The sequence below is a fragment of the Mytilus californianus genome, unplaced genomic scaffold (genome assembly GCF_021869535.1).
Source record: "Mytilus californianus isolate M0D057914Y unplaced genomic scaffold, xbMytCali1.0.p SCAF_4, whole genome shotgun sequence".
NCBI classification, from domain to species: Eukaryota; Metazoa; Mollusca; class Bivalvia; order Mytilida; family Mytilidae; genus Mytilus; species Mytilus californianus.
Window position 1 is genome coordinate 1,109,865 of NW_026262690.1, and position 19,621 is coordinate 1,129,485.

General features: G+C 32.5%; 1 protein-coding gene across 5 annotated transcripts in view; it reads left to right on the top strand.

Moving 5' to 3' along the window:
* LOC127737254 (importin-5-like) overlaps positions 1–13,087 on the top strand; it is a 63,837-nt gene extending 50,750 nt beyond the window's left edge. For all 5 annotated transcript variants that reach the window (XM_052247798.1, XM_052247800.1, XM_052247801.1 and 2 more), the window contains 6 exons: positions 1,982–2,104; positions 3,025–3,099; positions 4,065–4,209; positions 5,836–6,064; positions 6,401–6,542; positions 9,365–13,087. In XM_052247798.1, coding sequence (XP_052103758.1) covers positions 1,982–2,104; positions 3,025–3,099; positions 4,065–4,209; positions 5,836–6,064; positions 6,401–6,542; positions 9,365–9,448 — 798 coding nt within the window. In that variant the 3' untranslated portion in view covers positions 9,449–13,087. The remainder of the gene's footprint in view (positions 1–1,981; positions 2,105–3,024; positions 3,100–4,064; positions 4,210–5,835; positions 6,065–6,400; positions 6,543–9,364) is intronic.
* The last annotated feature ends 6,534 nt before the right edge of the window (positions 13,088–19,621 follow it).

Consider the following 19,621-nt stretch of genomic DNA (forward strand, 5'->3'; position numbering starts at 1 on the left):
TTTCTTGCATGTTTATGTGTTTCAAAAAAAAAAATCATTTTAAATGCATGTAAAATATTTTGGGTCAAGACAAACTTTCATGGTTCAGTCAGGAGAGAACAAAGATTCAATATTTTAATGTAGGCCGCAGTCGCACAGTTATATTAGGACAAGTTCAGGAGTTTTGCATGTATAATGCAAGGGTACCCGAATTGCACCTATTTTTAAAAAAATTTCACCTACATTTATATAAGAAACACACAAGTTTCTGTTCTGTGTTTATTTCATAAATGAATCCTTATTTACTATATAGTTCAGGAAATTTGATTTTGAATCCATTAAGAATCATGAAAATATGTGTTTGAACCGACTTCCATACAAACCAAGATTCTGTAATGAAAAGTACCTTAATTGCTTAGTCCAAAAAAATGAATGTGTGTTTAAGGTTACAACCTTTAGAATAATAGGATAGGTAGGTAGGTAGTTCCATTTATTATTTGTTTTCATTTTTCTTTTTGATAAAAACTTCTAATAAACTGTTTTGTCCTTTTTAATGTTGGTTAAATGTACATGTTTGGCATAGGCAGAAAGGTTAAATGTACATGTATGGCATAGGCAGAAAGGTTAAATGTACATGTATGGCATAGGCAGAAAGGTTAAATGTACATGTATGGCATAGGCAGAAAGGTTAAATGTACATGTATGGCATAGGCAGAAAGGTTAAATGTACATGTATGGCATAGGCAGAAAGGTTAAATGTACATGTATGGCATAGGCAGAAAGGTTAAATGTACATGTATGGCATAGGCAGAAAGGTTAAATGTACATGTATGGCATAGGCAGAAATAATTTCACTATGCTGTACTGGTGTATGAACAATCAATATAAACTAGAAGACGTTAGAAAAGATGAAAGATAATAAAACCTGGACTTGTACATATGGACATACTGGACAATTGTTGCATTTCATTTCACATATAAATTCTATGTATTTAACATTAAATTGATCAACCACTTCTCCAATGGTCAACAATGAAACCTTCAGATTGTGCAATGTCAGTTTTACAGGTCACTGTATCATGTGTAACTTTGTATGATTTGGCCAACTGTTTTTCGTGGTACAACTCAAAACATCTGTTCCAATAATCAATCGATTTGGGAGCATCAAATAATTTTGAACTATCTGGTCACATTTTTTTAACTTTAAAGCAACAGCACTTGCTTCCTCAGCCTGCTGAGCCACGCAGGCTGCCATTTGGATAATAAATTAAAGTGATCTAATGACCACATGCTTACTTTCATTTTTGTATAAACCAAAAGGTGTTTCCAGCTTTAGCTTCACTTCTATTTTATTTATGGATAAACTGTCATAGGGTCGGTCTTGTAACCGTAAACAGACATAAATTTTATTAATATTTTATATATTCTTTTTGACCTATCTTCACATCCTTAAAAATTGAATAATTGAATTTTATTTATTTTTCAACATTTTTTATCCAGCCCGTGATTTGAAAGCTTATATTGTGTACTGTGATATTCACTTGTGTAAACTACATAGTTGTGTTTATAGTATCACTGTGGTCTCTGTTCCACACTTAATAATGTAGATGTCTCTGTTCCACACTTAATAATGTAGATGTCTCCATTCCACACTTAATAACGTAGATGTCTCCGTTCCACACTTAATAACGTAGATGTCTCCGTTCCACACTTAATAACGTAGATGTCTCCGTTCCACACTTGATAACGTAGATGTCTCCGTTCCACACTTGATAACGTAGATGTCTCCCACTTTATAATGTAGATGTCTCCGTTCCACACTTGATAACGTAGATGTCTCCGTTCCACACTTGATAATGTAGATGTCTCCGTTCCACACTTGATAATGTAGATGTCTCCGTTCCACACTTAATAATGTAGATGTCTGTTGATGCTTTCTGTTCCAATGACAGGTTTGAATTCTTTAAATGGCAATGTATAGTTCTGTACTTTATTTTGACAGGATGATGCAGACACCTACATACTGAGTAAAGTATCAGACATATTACATTCTATATTTGGTACTCATCATGAAGAATTCCTGCCACTGTTTGAACAACTGCTACCATTCTTTGTTAAGTTAATTGTAAGTACAAATTTGAAATGCTAGATTTCAATCATTGTTAAAAAAGAGGGACGAAAGGTACCAGAGGGACAGTCAAACTCATAGATCGAAAACAAACTGACAATGCAATGGCCATAAATAAAAAGACAAACAGACAAATAATAGTACAGATGACACAACATAGAAAACTAAAGACTAGGCAACACTAATATCTGCAAATATGACATGCTACATACTTCAGATGAAGCACATTTGGTCCAGTCTTTTTATGCCCCCACTGCTAGGTGAAGGGGGCATTAATTGTTGCCCTTGACCGTCAGTCTCATTTTCGTTTCGGCACTCTAACTAAAGTTTTCCTCATGCAAATTTTATGAAACTCATACACAATGCTAAGAACCACAACATGCAAACAGAGTTTGAATTTGGGCAGTGTGTCATTTACCTTTCTAGAGTTGTGCCGCTTTTTGATTGCAAGGCTCGAGTGGGGGCATTTGTGTCCTCGGACACATTCTTCTTTAATCCACCAGAGACAATGATACTACTTTTGGTATATCATTAAAAAAAAAAATTTTTTTTTACTTCTGAAAAAAATGAGTGGAATTATATGCATCTGTTAAGCTATTTAAGTACACACTGTGATATATGTATTTATAACTAACCTGTGGGTTATGTAATATAACATTTATAATTATAAACAACATAAAACACTTTTACGCTGACAGCAGCAATTGCAGGCGAGACACAGGGTTCTGAGGAACCTCTTACAAATTTTTATTTCAATATCCTGATCAGATCAGCCTTGGTAAGATAAACAATAGGGGCTGTGTATATTAAATAAGATATTTATTATTATTTCAGTGTCTTGATCAGGTCAGCATTGGTCAGATAAACAATAGGGGCCATGTATATTGAATAATGTAATGTTGTTATTATTATTTCAGGGCCCAGATCAGGTGTGGTCAGATAAACAGTGGGGACTATGTATATGGGATGATGTAATAGAACATTGTGGTCCAGTAAGTTACATTAGTTTTGAGGTCTAATTAACCATTGTAAGATTAATTTAAATAGAAGATACCACTTTTAAAAATGTGCATTAAAGTATTTTATTTTGTGTGGTATTTAATAAGTAATGCAACCTCCTTTTAATGCCCCCGCGGTAGGGGAGGGGGCATTAAGTGTTACCCTTGTCCGTCCCATCCGTCCTTATGTCCCCAAAATTGTTTTCCATTTTTTAACTTTAGTTTGCCTCAACCAAATGTTATGAAACTTGTACACGCTTATTACCACAAAACACAGATCAAGTTCGAAATTGGGTGGGTCACTTTTACCATTCATGAGTTATGCCCCTTTATAAATTGAAAAAATTGCTAAATCTGTCGTGTCCGTTCTCCAACTTTAGTTTGCTTCAACCAAATGTTATGAAACTTATACACAATGCTTATTTCCACAAAACACAGCTGAAGTTTGAAATTGGGAGGGGCTTCACTTTTACCGTTCATGAGTTATGCCCCTTTATAAATGGAAAAATGGCTAAATCTGTTGTTTCCGTTCTCCAACTTTAGTTTGCCTCAACCAAATGTTATGAAACTTATATTAGATTTTTGGCTGTCCCAACAGCTTGACATACATGTAGGTGTTATTTCATTATCAACACTTTATGGGATGTTATGATTATATCCATTTTAGAACTAGTTATTATGATACATTATTGAGATTTGGTTCACAGTTGCATAAGCATCCCTGCATCTCATTTGTGTGCAGTAATCGAGGCATACCCCTCAGTCCAGTGATAAACTTCCTTGTTTTTTTAACTAGCCTTCTGATTTATTCTAACTTGACAAGTTTCTACAAATACAAGAAGCAAAGGTTTTCATTATATTTTAACTGTTTCTGGACTTCTTTTCTTTTTCAATTTTACTTGTCTTGAAATCCAGTAAAACATTATTATATCAAAAAGTGTTACCTTATATTTTAACAGCACTCAGTAAAGTACACCCAGTACTTCCTTGCCCAAATGATGAGTTTTCTAAGTGACAAACAGCCAGAACTGAGACAGGCTGCAGCTTATGGTATTGGTGTTATGGCTAAGTTTGGAGGAGAAGTGTATGCTGCAACATGTGCAGGTTAAAACATATCTTCATTAGATCGGCAAAAAAATAATTTCTGACCTAAGTGTTGAAAAGTTGCACAAGCTGGCAATCATTTGTTAGATGCTAAATGGAAAGGTTTTACCCTTTCACAATACTAATTGGCACTAACTGTTTTTATATGCTGCAAATTAAATTCATCTCTTTCAAAAGGTAAAAAGTTTAACTTATTGCTAAGTGAAAGGTTGCTAGTTTAAAGCAAATGTGATGTAAGAATGATTATTCTTTGTGATTGACTTTGTGTCTTTCAAATAAGCAGGGTAAAACGAATAACAAAGGAATAACATTATATGTCAGAAATTTGATTTATTTCGAAAAAGATTTCAGTAACTTAACCTTTATTCTATTTCTTTTAAAATTGTAAAATGTTTGCCAAAGTTTGAGGTGCTCCAGATGAAACTTTGATTTGCCCAGTGTTGTTTCAAATAAATTCAGAGATTGTAATATGGGAATTAAGAATAATATTCAGCAAACCTACTGCTAAAAAGATATGGTTATCACAGTTATTATTTCATGTTTACCAACTAGGGAAGACTTATTTCAGAAAGACCTGTTTTATAATTGAAATGATGTAGTTATTTTTTTATGCCCCCGCCGTAGCCGGGGGGCATTGAGTTTTAACCTTGTCAGTCTGTACGTCCGTTCGTCAGTACGTTCCAAAATTGGTTTCCGTTCTCTAACTTTAGTTTGCCTTAACCAAATGATATGAAACTTATACACCATGCTCATTACCACAAATCACAGATCCAGTTTGATTTTTGGTGGCGTCACTTTTACCGTTCTAGAGTTATGCCCCTTTACAAATGGAAAAATTGCTGAATTTTTCATTTCTGTTCTCTAACTTTATATATATATATAATTAGTTTGCCTCAACCAAATTTTATGAAACTTATACACAATGCTTAATACAACAAAACACAGATCAAGTTTGAATTTTGGTGGTGTCACTTTTACGGTTTTAGAGTTATGCCAGTTTACAAATGGAAAAATTGCTGAATTTTTTGTTTCCGTTCTCTAACTTAAGTTTGCCTCAACTAAATGTTATGAAATGTATACACAATGCTTATTACCAGAAAACTCAGATCAAGTACAACTTTGGGTAGCCTCACTTTTACAGTTCTTGAGTTTTGTCCCTTTATAACGTTATATGCAAGGGGGGCATCATCTGTGTCCCATGGACACATTCCCCATTTATTAAACCACTAGGTTGGTAAAGAAGCTTGGGGACTACCAGTCCCTGATTGTACCATCTGCCAAGAGGCCAGCCCTTCTGTTTTACATTATTTAGATAAATACTTTGTCAGATTTCCTACTGTTTTTAGTTTTTCTGTTTAGGCTTTTGGGGTTTTATGCTCTCAAAATGTCCTACATTATTGTCCTTCCAACTCCTTTTCTGGAGTGTATCTGATAAAATTTATACCAGAAACACGTGTTTTTGCACAGTTATTGTATGCTCTTTTTAGTCTAAGTTATGATGATAACTATAGTATGTGTAGATTTGATTTGTACAGTTTGTCATCGTTACTTAAAGTTTCTGGTCAAACAGTTAGTCTATAGTCATCATAGACCAGAGTGGAATAACATGGATTATTTTGTTTTTAGAGGCCTTGCCACTGTTAGTAAAGATGATTCAGGACCCTGATTCACGGTCCCCTGAGAATGCCAACCCAACAGAAAATGCTATCTCTGCCATCGCTAAGATATGTCAACATAACAATAGTCAGATTAATGTTAATGATGTTTTACCCATGTGGCTCTCCTGGTTACCTGTCTGGGAAGATGAAGATGAAGCAGAACCAGTATACAATTATCTCTGTGACCTTATTGAAATGTAAGTTGAATAGTGATATAATATCGAATAAAAATATAGGATATATGAAAAGAATAGAAATATTAGATGATATGTTACGATAGGCCAGACTTACATATGCTTTCTATATGGTATCAAGTTTTGATAAACTTTGTATAATCTTGTAAATATTCTAATGTTCCATTCATCACAGACAATTTAGAAGTTTGTTAATGAGAGAGAGAGTCTGTTGTAAGTTACGAAAAAAAAGATCTTTAAAAAAGGGTAAGTTTAAGAACTTCCATTGGCAAAGAACAGCCAAGGATTGTGTATAAAACTTTTAAAACTTCCCAAATTAGTGTAATATGATAATTTTAGGAATCATCCATTAATACTGGGGGAGAACCACAACAACCTGCCACAGATTGTATGTATAGTGGCTGAAGCATTTACAAAGGAGGCAGTGTCACCAGAGGAAAATGTTTACACAAGAATGCTCAATATAGTACGACAAGTAGAGGTGAGTTATTGTTTACACTAGAATGCTCAATATACTACGACAAGTAGAGGTGAGTTATTGTTTACACTAGAATGCTCAATATAGTACGACAAGTAGAGGTGAGTTATTGTTTACACAAGAATGCTCAATATACTACGACAAGTAGAGGTGAGTTATTGTTTACACTAGAATGCTCAATATAGTACGACAAGTAGAGGTGAGTTATTGTTTACACAAGAATGCTCAATATACTACGACAAGTAGAGGTGAGTTATTGTTTACACAAGAATGCTCAATATTGTACGACAAGTAGAGGTGAGTTATTGTTTGCACAAGAATGCTCAATATGTACAAGTAGAGGTGAGTTATTGTTTACACAAGAATGCTCAATATAGTACGACAAGTAGAGGTGTGTTATTGTTTACACTAGAATGCTAAATATGTACAAGTAGAGGTGAGTTATTGTTTACACTAGAATGCTCAATACAGTACGACAAGTAGAGGTGAGTTATTGTTTACACTAGAATGCTCAATATAGTACAAGTAGAGGTGAGTTATTGTTTACACTAGAATGCTCAATATAGGTGACAAGTAGAGGTGAGTTATTGTTTACACAAGAATGCTCAATATTGTACGACAAGTACAGGTGAGTTATTGTTTACACTAGAATGCTCAATATAGTTCGACAAGTACAGGTGAGTTATTGTTTACACAAGAATGCTCAATATAGTACGACAAGTAGAGATGAGTTATTGTTTACACAAGAATGCTCAATATAGTACGACAAGTAGAGGTGAGTTATTGTTTACACAAGAACGCTCAATATAGTACGACAAGTAGAGGTGAGTTATTGTTTACACTAGAATGCTCAATATTGTACTACAAGTAGAGGTGAGTAATTGTTTACACAAGAATGCTCAATATAGTACAAGTAGAGGTGAGTTATTGTTTACACAAGAATGCTCAATATGTACAAGTAGAGGTGAGTTATTGTTTACACTAGAATGCTCAATATAGTACGACAAGTAGAGGTGAGTAATTGTTTAAACAAGAATGCTCAATATAGTACGACAAGTAGAGGTGAGTTATTGTTTACACTAGAATGCTCAATATTGTACGACAAGTAGAGGTGAGTAATTGTTTACACAAGAATGCTCAATATAGTACAAGAAGAGGTGAGTTATTGTTTACACTAGAATGCTCAATATAGTACAACAAGTAGAGGTGAGTTATTGTTTACACTAGAATGCTCAATATAGTACGACAAGTAGAGGTGAGTTATTGTTTACACAAGAATGCTCAATATAGTACGACAAGTAGAGGTGAGTTATTGTTTACACAAGAATGCTCAATATTGTACGACAAGTAGAGGTGAGTTATTGTTTACACTAGAATGCTCAATATAGTACGACAAGTAGAGGTGAGTTATTGCTTACACAAGAATGCTCAATATACTACGACAAGTAGAGGTGAGTTATTGTTTACACTAGAATGCTCAATATTGTACAAGTAGAGGTGAGTAATTGTTTACACAAGAATGCTCAATATAGTACGACAAGTAGAGGTGAGTTATTGTTTACACTAGAATGCTCAATATACTACGACAAGTAGAGGTGAGTTATTGTTTACACTAGAATGCTCAATATACTACGACAAGTAGAGGTGAGTTATTGTTTACACTAGAATGCTCAATATTGTACGACAAGTAGAGGTGAGTTATTGTTTACACTAGAATGCTCAATATTGTACGACAAGTAGAGGTGAGTTATTGTTTACACAAGAATGCTCAATATTGTACGACAAGTAGAGGTGAGTTATTGTTTACACAAGAATGCTCAATATAGTACGACAAGTAGAGGTGAGTCATTGTTTACACAAGAATGCTCAATATTTACAAGTAGAGGTGAGTTATTGTTTACACTAGAATTGTCAATATAGTACGACAAGTAGAGGTGAGTTATTGTTTACACAAGAATGCTCAATATGTACAAGTAGAGGTGAGTTATTGTTTACACTAGAATGGTCAATATAGTACGACAAGTAGAGGTGAGTTATTGTTTACACTAGAATGCTCAATATGTACAAGTAGAGGTGAGTTATTGTTTACACAAGAATGCTCAATATGTACAAGTAGAGGTGAGTTATTGTTTACACTAGAATGATCAATATTGTACGACAAGTAGAGGTGAGTTATTGTTTACACTAGAATGCTCAATATTGTACGACAAGTAGAGGTGAGTTATTGTTTACACAAGAATGCTCAATATTGTACGACAAGTAGAGGTGAGTTATTGTTTACACAAGAATGCTCAATATGTACAAGTAGAGGTGAGTCATTGTTTACACAAGAATGCTCAATATTGTACGACAAGTAGAGGTGAGTTATTGTTTACACAAGAATGCTCAATATGTACAAGTAGAGGTGAGATATTTTAAGTATAATAGTTAATAACCAATAGCTGTTGAAATATAAATGACAAAAATGGACTTACTATAAATTCAAATCTTGGTTGGGAGCTCAACATCTGTTTAGTTTGCTTTATATCAATGTGTTTGATGCTCCTACAGTTACAAATTAGGTCTCATACATCCTTATTTGCAATAAGAATTGTTGAAATACTGGCTTGAAATAGACATACTTGGTGCAATGAATAGGTGTAGTGCTTGTTTGAGGGAAAAAAATGCATTTAAATATTAGAATTGCTTCATGTGTGGTTAGCATATTTTAAAACTTCCTAAATTGGGTGTCACATTTGTTTAAATGGATTTGCATTCAGAAATAAATGTTCTTTGCTTATTAAAATAATTGGTCCTTGCTTAATAGTACAATATTATTTTTGCAGCAAAATCCAGCAGTATTCCAGGCCTGTATTCCTCTTCTGTCAGCAGAACAGCAACAAACATTACATCAAGCTCTCAGTAGCTAATACCACCAACAGTTGAGTTATACCATTATAAAACAACAGTCAATGAGATAATACGACCATATAACAGCAGTCTAGGAGATGGCATAATCATAAAGCACAGTCAAGGAGATGCCTTAGAATTGAGGCTTAATATTTTATTTTAGACTTCACAAAAATCTATGACGAAGACAAAATTTGTGTTTATTGGTACATTTAATTTTGGATTATGAGAAGGAAAACCTTTGGAGTACATAGAAGAATGTTTGAATAAGAACTTAGTCTCCATAGTTTAATAATAAATGTTTTGATGATATTTCATGATTTACTTCCTGTTTATCTTTGTTAGAAGTAAATAATAAGATATATATTTAAACATCTGTTTTCACTTTTAATTATGTACAGACTTTATATGTTTTATCACTTAAATAATGTAGATATTTATCCTAATGGCATCTATAGGGAATTGTAATCATTTTTATTTAACAACCATTTTAAAGTCATGTTGTATTATTTAGAGTGTATTATAAAAATTCAGATAGTGGGTTACAGAGATACTTACAAGTATTATAAAACATTTGGGGTTTACTATTGCTTTTTTTATTCTAGAACCCCTTAAATGTCAAGGCTGGAGTAAGGAGAACTGTTTATAAATATGTTTAGTAACCTACAATTTTCTTAAAAGTGAAATATTATGGCAATGTTAAAAAGTATTTAAGATAAATAAAATCATTTATAATTATATGTATGCTTGCTTGGTTTTTCTCAAATGATTCATGAATGAAATGCTTTTGTTGCAAATTTTCATTGAAGTTTTTATGCTTTATAAAAACATTAAACATTGAAATGTACAGTTAAGTGAAGATGTCAAATACTGAGGAGATTTTGGAGATTATTTTGATATGTTAATTCTCTGGAAATACGAAAAAATTGTATGATAATACTACTAATCCCATTTCTTTTTTAATTCTAAAGTAAGGATTTCATAAAATTCAAATATTGGCCAAGCCCTGATGACATTGTGTTGCAGAGTTCATTGAAATGATGTCATTATGGGATATTTCTAGTTCTAAGAAAAAGTTGGTCAATAGAAGGAACATTTTAGTTTTAATTTGATCAGATCACAAGCGTTGACAAAATTATTTCTTGACAATGAATAGAAAAACACATTATACATGTTTGTGAGGATATCTTTTTTAGGGTGACGGTTGTGTGAATATCTTTTTCCTAGGCATTTATTAGTCTAAGTCAAGATTTTACTTAATTTCATCCATTTACTACACATACTGTGGTTTTAAATTCGTATAACTCATGAAAAGGAAATATTTTAAACCAGAATTGTAATGTTTTATTAAAGTATATATATTTAACATTAGTTCAGCAAATGAGAAATATTCGGGCCAATCTGGCCATGAATCCTAAATTCTCCTTTATGAGCAGATTCTCGCATTGCTTGAGCTTGATCAATATTTTGTGCATTTTAGATAATTTGATGACTTTTCCTTATTGTTCTTGTTTGGTAGTGATGGTAACAGTTTATTAAAGGGTTATATAATGGAATAGATAACAAATTAGAAAACATTCTAAGCTTTTCAGATAAATCTAAGAATGCTGATTCAGGCTAAATTCTATAAGATTGTCAGAATTGATATGGAAAGCAAGTATTAGCAGTTTATTGCCTTTCATTTGACCAACAAAAAAAGTTAAGTTAATAGGAAAACAGTTTATATGCTGAAATTCAAGAAAGTGGGAATATTTGGCTGCATATGATATGAGTACTTATTTCATGGTAGCAAAGTTACTTTTAATGTCCTAGAACTTAAATTATAAACCACAATTAATCATTTAATATCTTCTTTAAGGATTCTTGTAGAGCATACTTTATTAGTCCTACATTGTAGATAGATGAGATATAACTTGTCAAGACTTACTTGTCCTTTGGTGTCAGTCTCTAGATCATGGTTTACATGGCTTACTTTAGTATTTCCAATACCTATCTGTCTTTCTTTATTGCAGTGATTTGTTATGCATGTTTAGTGTTTTAACTGGAGACAGAATTACTATATAATTTTTGTATTTGGATATGGGTTCATATCAATAGAACAACAAAACCAATATGTTTAGTAATGTAAATAGAAAATAAAGGATTGTTGTTTGCTTTCAAGTTCTCACAATAGTGAATCGGCTATTTCAGAAATAATGGTTTGCCAGGGTAACATTGATTGATTGATGTTTGCTACAGGCAGGGTAACATTGATTGATTGATGTTTGCTTTATCCAGGGTAACATTGATTGGTGTTTGCTACAGGCAGGGTAACATTGGTTGAATGATGATGTTTGCTATAGGCAGGGTATCATTGACTGGTGTTTGATTTAGGCAGGATAAGATGGCACTATCCATTGTTAATATATAATTGGTCTTCAGTAATGATGTGGCAACAATTGACTTTAGAAAGTGATGTAGAGTTCTTGTATGGAATGATAATAAAGGTATTTAGAAAGCAAAACTTGCCTTCTTAACGTGACTTCAATCTTTTTAAAACTTATTCGTGTTGTAACTTTCAAAGCTTTTTGGTCATTCCAGAATCCCTATCTATATTGTGTCTGTACATTGTAATAGTTGTAACATATGTATTGATGTAGAGAATATGTGCCATTGTCAACGTAGAGAATGGTCATTTATTAGATCTGAGTTCTATATTCTCAGATGATTGTACTTCTTATGTTGAAGTCAATAATTGGTTTGGATTTTAGATAAAAGTCTCAAGCCAATGTTATAATTTATCTGCTGAGTAATTTGTTCTCAACAGTGATTATTTCGTATGTGGTTATTTTTACTCCTATTTATGGAGAACCACCACAGTAATTCCTACCTCATTTTTTGTTGTATGTTTGTAGGAATTAAGCATAATACACCTATTTTGGTGATTTATAAAGAAGGAATTTATCATTCCTATTTATTAAGACTTGTAGACAGATTAAATTTTTGATCCACAGAAAAATGGATATATAGATTTTAAGAGGTGCTATTGCTAAAACAAATTGAATATACTTAAATGATTTTTAGAAAAGCAAAGGTTTTTTTTGTGAACAATAAATATTTCTGGATAATTGTATTGTGAACCTTTATCCTGTGTGTTATTATGTTGTAAAACATTTACTTATTGTTACAGTTTTATGAAACATTTTATACAATAATGTGCAATGATTAACTAGTGAAATCATTAGTTTAATTGGTTGTTGATTAATCAATCAAAACCCAAATATTGAGGTTTTAACCTCTGTCCAAAGATTGACATATTTTAGTAAGAATATTTGTTTAATCTTTTTGTAGCATGTAAATGCATTTAATGCACTTGTTATGTTTTAACATTTATTGTTAAATGAAATGTTTGGTTATTAAAAATAACCTGTACACATAATGTACATTGACTTTTTAAGTCAACTAATATGTCGGGGAGGGCATGAATTGTTGAAGTATTACTGATGATTGTACCTAATTAGACAGGTTAACCTATCAGTACTATATTTGTAACCATTTAATGTATGCAAAGAAATAAGTTGTTACATTAATGAAGGAAAGTTTCTTCACTTGTTACATTAGATTATTACAGTGTCTTTCACACCAACCATTCTGATGATAATAAACATACTGACCATTCATGTCTTGTTATAGCCTTTCTATCCAATGATGACCATTCATGTCTTGTTATAGCCTTTCTATTCAATGAATTATTTATTGGCATTCATCCTGTCCATCTGTCTATTAATAAAAGGAGATTTGGGATGTACATCAATAAGAAAGAAACCCAACAACAAAAATCAAGACATTTAAAGCGCAACATATATACAGCCTTCAACAATTGACATGTCTACATAATATATATTGAGCTTTAAATTATCCAGATTCTATAAAAGTTGTCAATGTGAATAAATTTAACAGAAACAACCAAAAAAAAAACAAATTCTCTAAATACTGGATAAAAAATATTGAGAAATTACATAGAACAATCACCAACACAGTTCCTTACTTGGGACAGACATTTGTCTGATATTTTGATGAAATAGTTGGAGAACATAACTTGGGGGATGTACATAATATAATCCTAGTATGTACAAGGATTGATGAAAGGCTGTTAAATGTCCAGTTTCAAATTAAATACATATTCAGGTTAACATCATAATGTGATTTTAACATGATAGTTCACAATCGAGAGGCGAAAGATACCAAAGGCACATTCAAACTCATTAATCCAAAACAAAATGACAACGTCATGGCAAAAAGCTAAAAACATCCAAGAGACAAGCAACAGTATACAAAACACAACATAGAAAACTAAAGGTGATCTCAGGTGCTCCAGAAGGGTGAGCAGATCCTGCCCCACATGTAGCTCAAGGTAACTATCCACAAGACGAAATGTCACCATACCCAAGCACATTATTCTTACAATGAAAGCTTTATTTTGATATCATTTAACTGTTTTATAAAGGAAAATGACCGTCTTGAACAAGTTTTTGTGTTGTGAATGGTCAGTCGTTAAAACCATCGCGTCTTGAATAATAAAAAAAAGAGAGAGTACAGAAAACAGCAGTTTTAATGGCTCTGCTTTATTGACATTAACAAGAAGTATTTATAATGGCAATAACATGCATAAGGAATCTGATGTTCAGTAGTTGTCGTTTGTTGATATGGTTCATAAGTGTTTCTCGTTTTTTATATAGATTAGACCCTTGGTTTTCCCGTTTGAATGGTTTTACACTAGTAATTTTTGGGCCCCTTTATAGCTTGCTGTTCGGTGTGAGCCAAGGCTCCGTGTTGAAGACCGTACTTTGACCTATAATGGTTTACTTTTATAAATTTTGACTTGGATGGAGAGTTGTCTCATTGGCACTCATACCACATCTTCTTATATCTATAAATCTACAATATTGGATCAATGTCAGAAAAAAATCACCTTTTTCTTTCCTGTGATGAATGGATGTCATTTTATATTCTAGATTTTCAAATACTTTACATCAGATTGCAACTTAATTTAGATAAATAAGCACAAATAATGGGAGGAAGAATCCCATTTAATTTGAGGTCACCACTTCAAAGGTCAAGGTCATAGTTACTATAGAAAAAGACTGACATTTGTGCAAAAAAAGTGGTTAAATACTAGCGGAACATGGAGTTGAAGAATAATGCTAGCTTCTTTTTTGTTCATCCTATGAAGCTCATGTGTGAAGTCTGCCTAATATGAATAAAGGAACAAGTCTAGAAGAGGAGCACAGTTGGTCCATGGAAATACCGATTGTTTGTTGAAACAAACGTCCCCCAAACATAAATATTGATCAAGAAATCTTGATAATGGTAGTTTCATGGAATTTTTTATTTGAATCAAGAGTATTTGTGGAGCACTTGGAACACCCAGCTATATAACGTTATGTGTTAGGACACTTGTGTAATTTAGATATTCAATAAAGTACATAAAGGGAGATCCAGGTCTTCACCATGGGTTGAAATTCCAAAGCAAGATATAACTGGCCTAGGATTATTAAGATTTTCTCTTTGGTAGGTGTTGTGGGGATATATGTTGAGTTTGCAAGTGAATTTTCAATATCCAATTCCTTTATCAAGCAGTTTATGCACATACACGATGTAGTTTGGGGCTTTATCTTTGAGGACAACACCATATTGGTCATGAGGTAGGACAGGTGTTTATCAACATTTGTGCCTTAACGATCGATGTAGCATGTATATTTATAGAACCATTCACTTCAAAAAAAATAATAAAAGACTTGAAGTCGTTAATATTGAGATCCTGCAACACGTGTTTGTAATTGAGAAATTTAATCGCAATTGGTTTGGTATAGGTATAAGAGAAGATAGCACAAAAGGATGTAAATTCTATTGAACTGATTTATGATGAAGGATATTGCCTAAGTTGATGGCACTGAGACCTTTTTGGCAAATTAAAGTTTTATAAAGAATGTTTTCTCCGTTTCATCGTTTTCAAGGCGAATCGGTCTGAAGAGTCTGTGACTGGCAAAATCCGAAATGATAGCAGTAAGATTGTATTTGTTTGAATGGGGATTTATAAAAAAGTTTCTAAACATAATAAGTTGTACAGATAATGAAGTTTTGAAAGGGGTAGTGAATAAAGCTTTGTGTGGATGTGATGAATACATAACAGCTTCTGTATAAATAATAGAGAAATCATGGATAATGACGACGAACATGACTGCGTCTACGTCGACGAGAAGAGTTAAAAAATATTCATCACATTCCAGAGGCGGGTTAAGGGGTGGGTGCTCCCCCCCTTTTTGAGCTTCATATATGATATATGCATAATCTTTTTACAAGTATCACTCCAAACGTTGGCCTGCTAGGGGGGCTCCCTTTTCAAAATCCTGGATACGCACCTGCATTCAAAAAGCTACAGGATGGACTAGATAGAATACCTATATCATCAATTTTGTCATTGCAAACATGCAATTTCTGTAGAATCTCATGTCGTTACTTTTTATAAGGTTGCTGGAATGGAGTAAGTGAAACAGTGTATTCATTGACAGAGATGGACAATTTGGTTTCCGTCCTGGATTTGGTACAGCCCTTTATTCCCTTATCATAAAGGTAAGCGACTGTGCTGTTGCTTTGTAGATTACATCAGAGCTTTTGATAGTATTGCACATTACAAATAATGGCAAAGGTTGGTCAGATGTGGAATAACTGGAATAAAATCGAGAATGGAAATGGGGAATATGTCAAAGAGACAACAACCCGACCAAAGAGCAGACAACAGCCGAAGGCCACCAATGGGTCTTCAATGCAGCGAGAAAATCCCGCACCCGGAGGTGGTCCTCAGCTGGCCCCTAAATAAAATTGTGTGCTAGTTCAGTGAAAATGGAAGTCACACTAAACTCCAAAACATATAAATGAACTTAAATTAAAAAACATACTAGACTAACAAAGGCCAGAGACTCCTGACTTGGGACAGGCGCAAAAATGCGGCGGGGTTAAACATGTTTTGTGAGATCTCAACCCTCCCCCTATCCCTCTAGCCAATGTAGAATAAAGAAACACATAGCAATACACACAGTAAAACTCAGTTTAAAAGAAGTCCGAGTCCGATGTCAGAATAGGTAACAAAAGAAACTAAGCAAAATGACAATGATATATAAATGAACAAAGGACTACTAGCAGTTACTGACATGCCAGCTCCAGACCTCAATTAAACTGATTGAAAGATTATGTCTTCATCATATGAAAATCAAGTACAATCCCTCCCGTTAGGGGTTTAGTATCATACCATCATAAAATATATGAGAAGAACATAACCCGTATCATGCCAACAACTGGTTTTAGAATAATGGAAAGCTATTAAATGGTAATAAATATATCTAAGGAGATTAAAAACCTGTGCAGAGCGGATTGATAAATATAAGGAATGTGAGAAGTGGAGGTAATACTTTACGAGAAGAGCAATGGTATATAAATGGTATTGATATATTTAATGAATTTATGCACCTTGGTATTTTGTTTCATTATATCAGTAATGTTGCAAATATCCAAAAGCTCCCAGAACAGGATACAAAGGACAATGACACTTTGTTGTCTCTATTGGATACTTATATTGCAAGCATATTAAATTATTGCTTGGATGTACTGTAGAATCATTATTATTCGTGGGATATCAATTTTCTTGGATTTGGATGTACTGTAGAATCAGTATTATTCGTGGGATATCAATTTTCTTGGATTTGGATGTACTGTAGAATCAGTATTATCCGTGAGATATCAGATTTCTTGGATTTCATGGGTTAAGGTGAACCACGAATTTAAATGTTCAACGAAGCACACATTTTTATAGGCTTTTAGGAACTTTGAAATAACACGTAAATTGTCTATGTGATGAGAACTGTAAGTAATATGTTTTATCGTGAATTGGATGAATTGTCAATGTAATGAGTACTGTAGGTAATGTTTTATCGTGAATTGGGTACATTGTCTATGCAATTAGTACTGTAAGTAATATATTTTATCGTGAATTGGGTAAATTGTCTACGTAAATTAGTACTGTAAGTAATATGTTTAATCGTGAATTGGGTAAATTGTCTATGTAATTAGTATTATAAGTAATGTTTTATTGTGAATTGGATAAATTGTCTATGTGATGAGTACTGTTAGTAATGTTTTATCATTAATTGGGTAAATTGTCTATGTTATGGGGACTGTTAGTAATGTTTAATCGTGAATTGGGTAAATTGTCTATGTAATGAGTACTGTAAATAATATGTTTTATCCTGAATTGGGTAAATTGTCTATGTGATGAGTACTGTTAGTAATGTTTTATCGTGAATTTGGTAACTTATCTATGTAATGCGTACATTGAGTAATGTTTTATCGTGAATTGGGTAAACTGTCTATGTTAATGAGTACTGTAAATAACGTTTTATCGTGAATTGAGTAAATTGTAAATGTAATTAGACCTGTGAATTATGTGTTTTATCGTGAATTGGGTAAATTGTCTATGTAATGAGTACTGTAAGTAATGTTTTATCGTGAATTGGGTAAATTGTATATATAATTAGTACTGTAAGTAATATGTTTTATCGTGAATTGGATAAATTGTCTATCTAATTAGTACTATTAGTAATGTGTTATTGTAAAGTGGATAAATTGTCTATGTGATGAGTACTGTAAGTACTGTTTTATCGTAAATTGGGTAAATTGTTTATGTTATGAGTACTGTAAGTAATATGTTTTATCGTGAATTGGGTAAATTGTCTATGTAATGAGTACTGTAAGTAATGTTTTATCGTGAATTGGGTAAATTGTCTATGTAATGCGTACTGTAAGTAATATATTTTATCGTGAATTGGGTAAATTGTCTATGTAATGAGTACTGTAAGTAATGTTTTATCATGAATTGGGTAAATTGTCTATGTAATGAGTACTGTAAGTAATGTGTTTTATCGTGAATTGGGTAAATCGTCTATGTAATGAGTACATCTAGTAATATTTTATCGTGAATTGGATAAATTGTCTATGTAATGAGTACTGTAAATAATGTTTTATCGTGAATTGTGTAAATTGTCTATGTAATGAATCTTGTTAGTAATATGTGTTATCGTGAATTGGATAAATTGACTATGTACATTAAAATGCTCCAATTGTTTCTTCTTTCAATGGTAATAGAAAACTATCGGTACAAACTACACTTTGGCTTAACCAAATATAATTAAATCCATATATAAACAAAATGTCTCTCACATTGCAATGCATGCACTTAATATCTATTTTTATGGTTAATGATACAACTTTAAAACTTAATAGTGCTGCTTATTATACTTCCACTCTTATTTCTGTTTTATATGCTAAGTGTTTTCATAATTTGTGATTGCCTTACTTTAGTGTTTTATGTTGCTACTTTAATGCTAATTTTAGCTTAGTATATAGTGCTCATGCATGTATTTAATATGTATCATTTAACTTAGTTCAGCCTTGACTAACTGTGCATGAAGAATATGTTTTATTGATGCTTTAATATTAGAATTGTGTATGTTTATTGTGTATATGTATGTATTTTTTGGTTATAAAAGCCCAAAGAGCTTATGTTATTGTTTTGTGAAATGTCGACTTTAAATAAACCTTTTGACTGATCTGATTTGACTTATCACCTATAAATATAAAAATAAGAATATTTGGTATGATTGCCAATGAGACAACTCTCCACCAGAGACCAAATGACGTAGATATTAACAACTATAGGTTTACTTTGTTGACCACCATTATTTTTTTTTTTTAACTCAACTTCTTTCAAATATTACATCATATAGCAGTTCTTTCAAAAACAATTTTCGGTACATACAATTTTCAACAAGTATTTCACCATTGAATATATGCAATCTTTAGTTGGCTTTGATAAGATTTTTGAGATTGTACAGCTGGTGCAATTCAGGAATATCAATAAAATGTAAACCACGCTATATATTCTCGTTTGTTCATTTTGCTGTTTTGGCTCGAAACAATTCTTGTTCATCTTCTTACTTTTGTGATTAAGCTTGAAAAGAAAACTGTGAAAATTAAGACTAATTTTTTTTCTTACTTGTCATGAATTTTTAGTTTTTGATGCTCCCATGTTCTATTAATAGAAACAGTCTTCATCTACATGAACGAATACAATTTGATTATTTACCGAGTTGTAACGACAC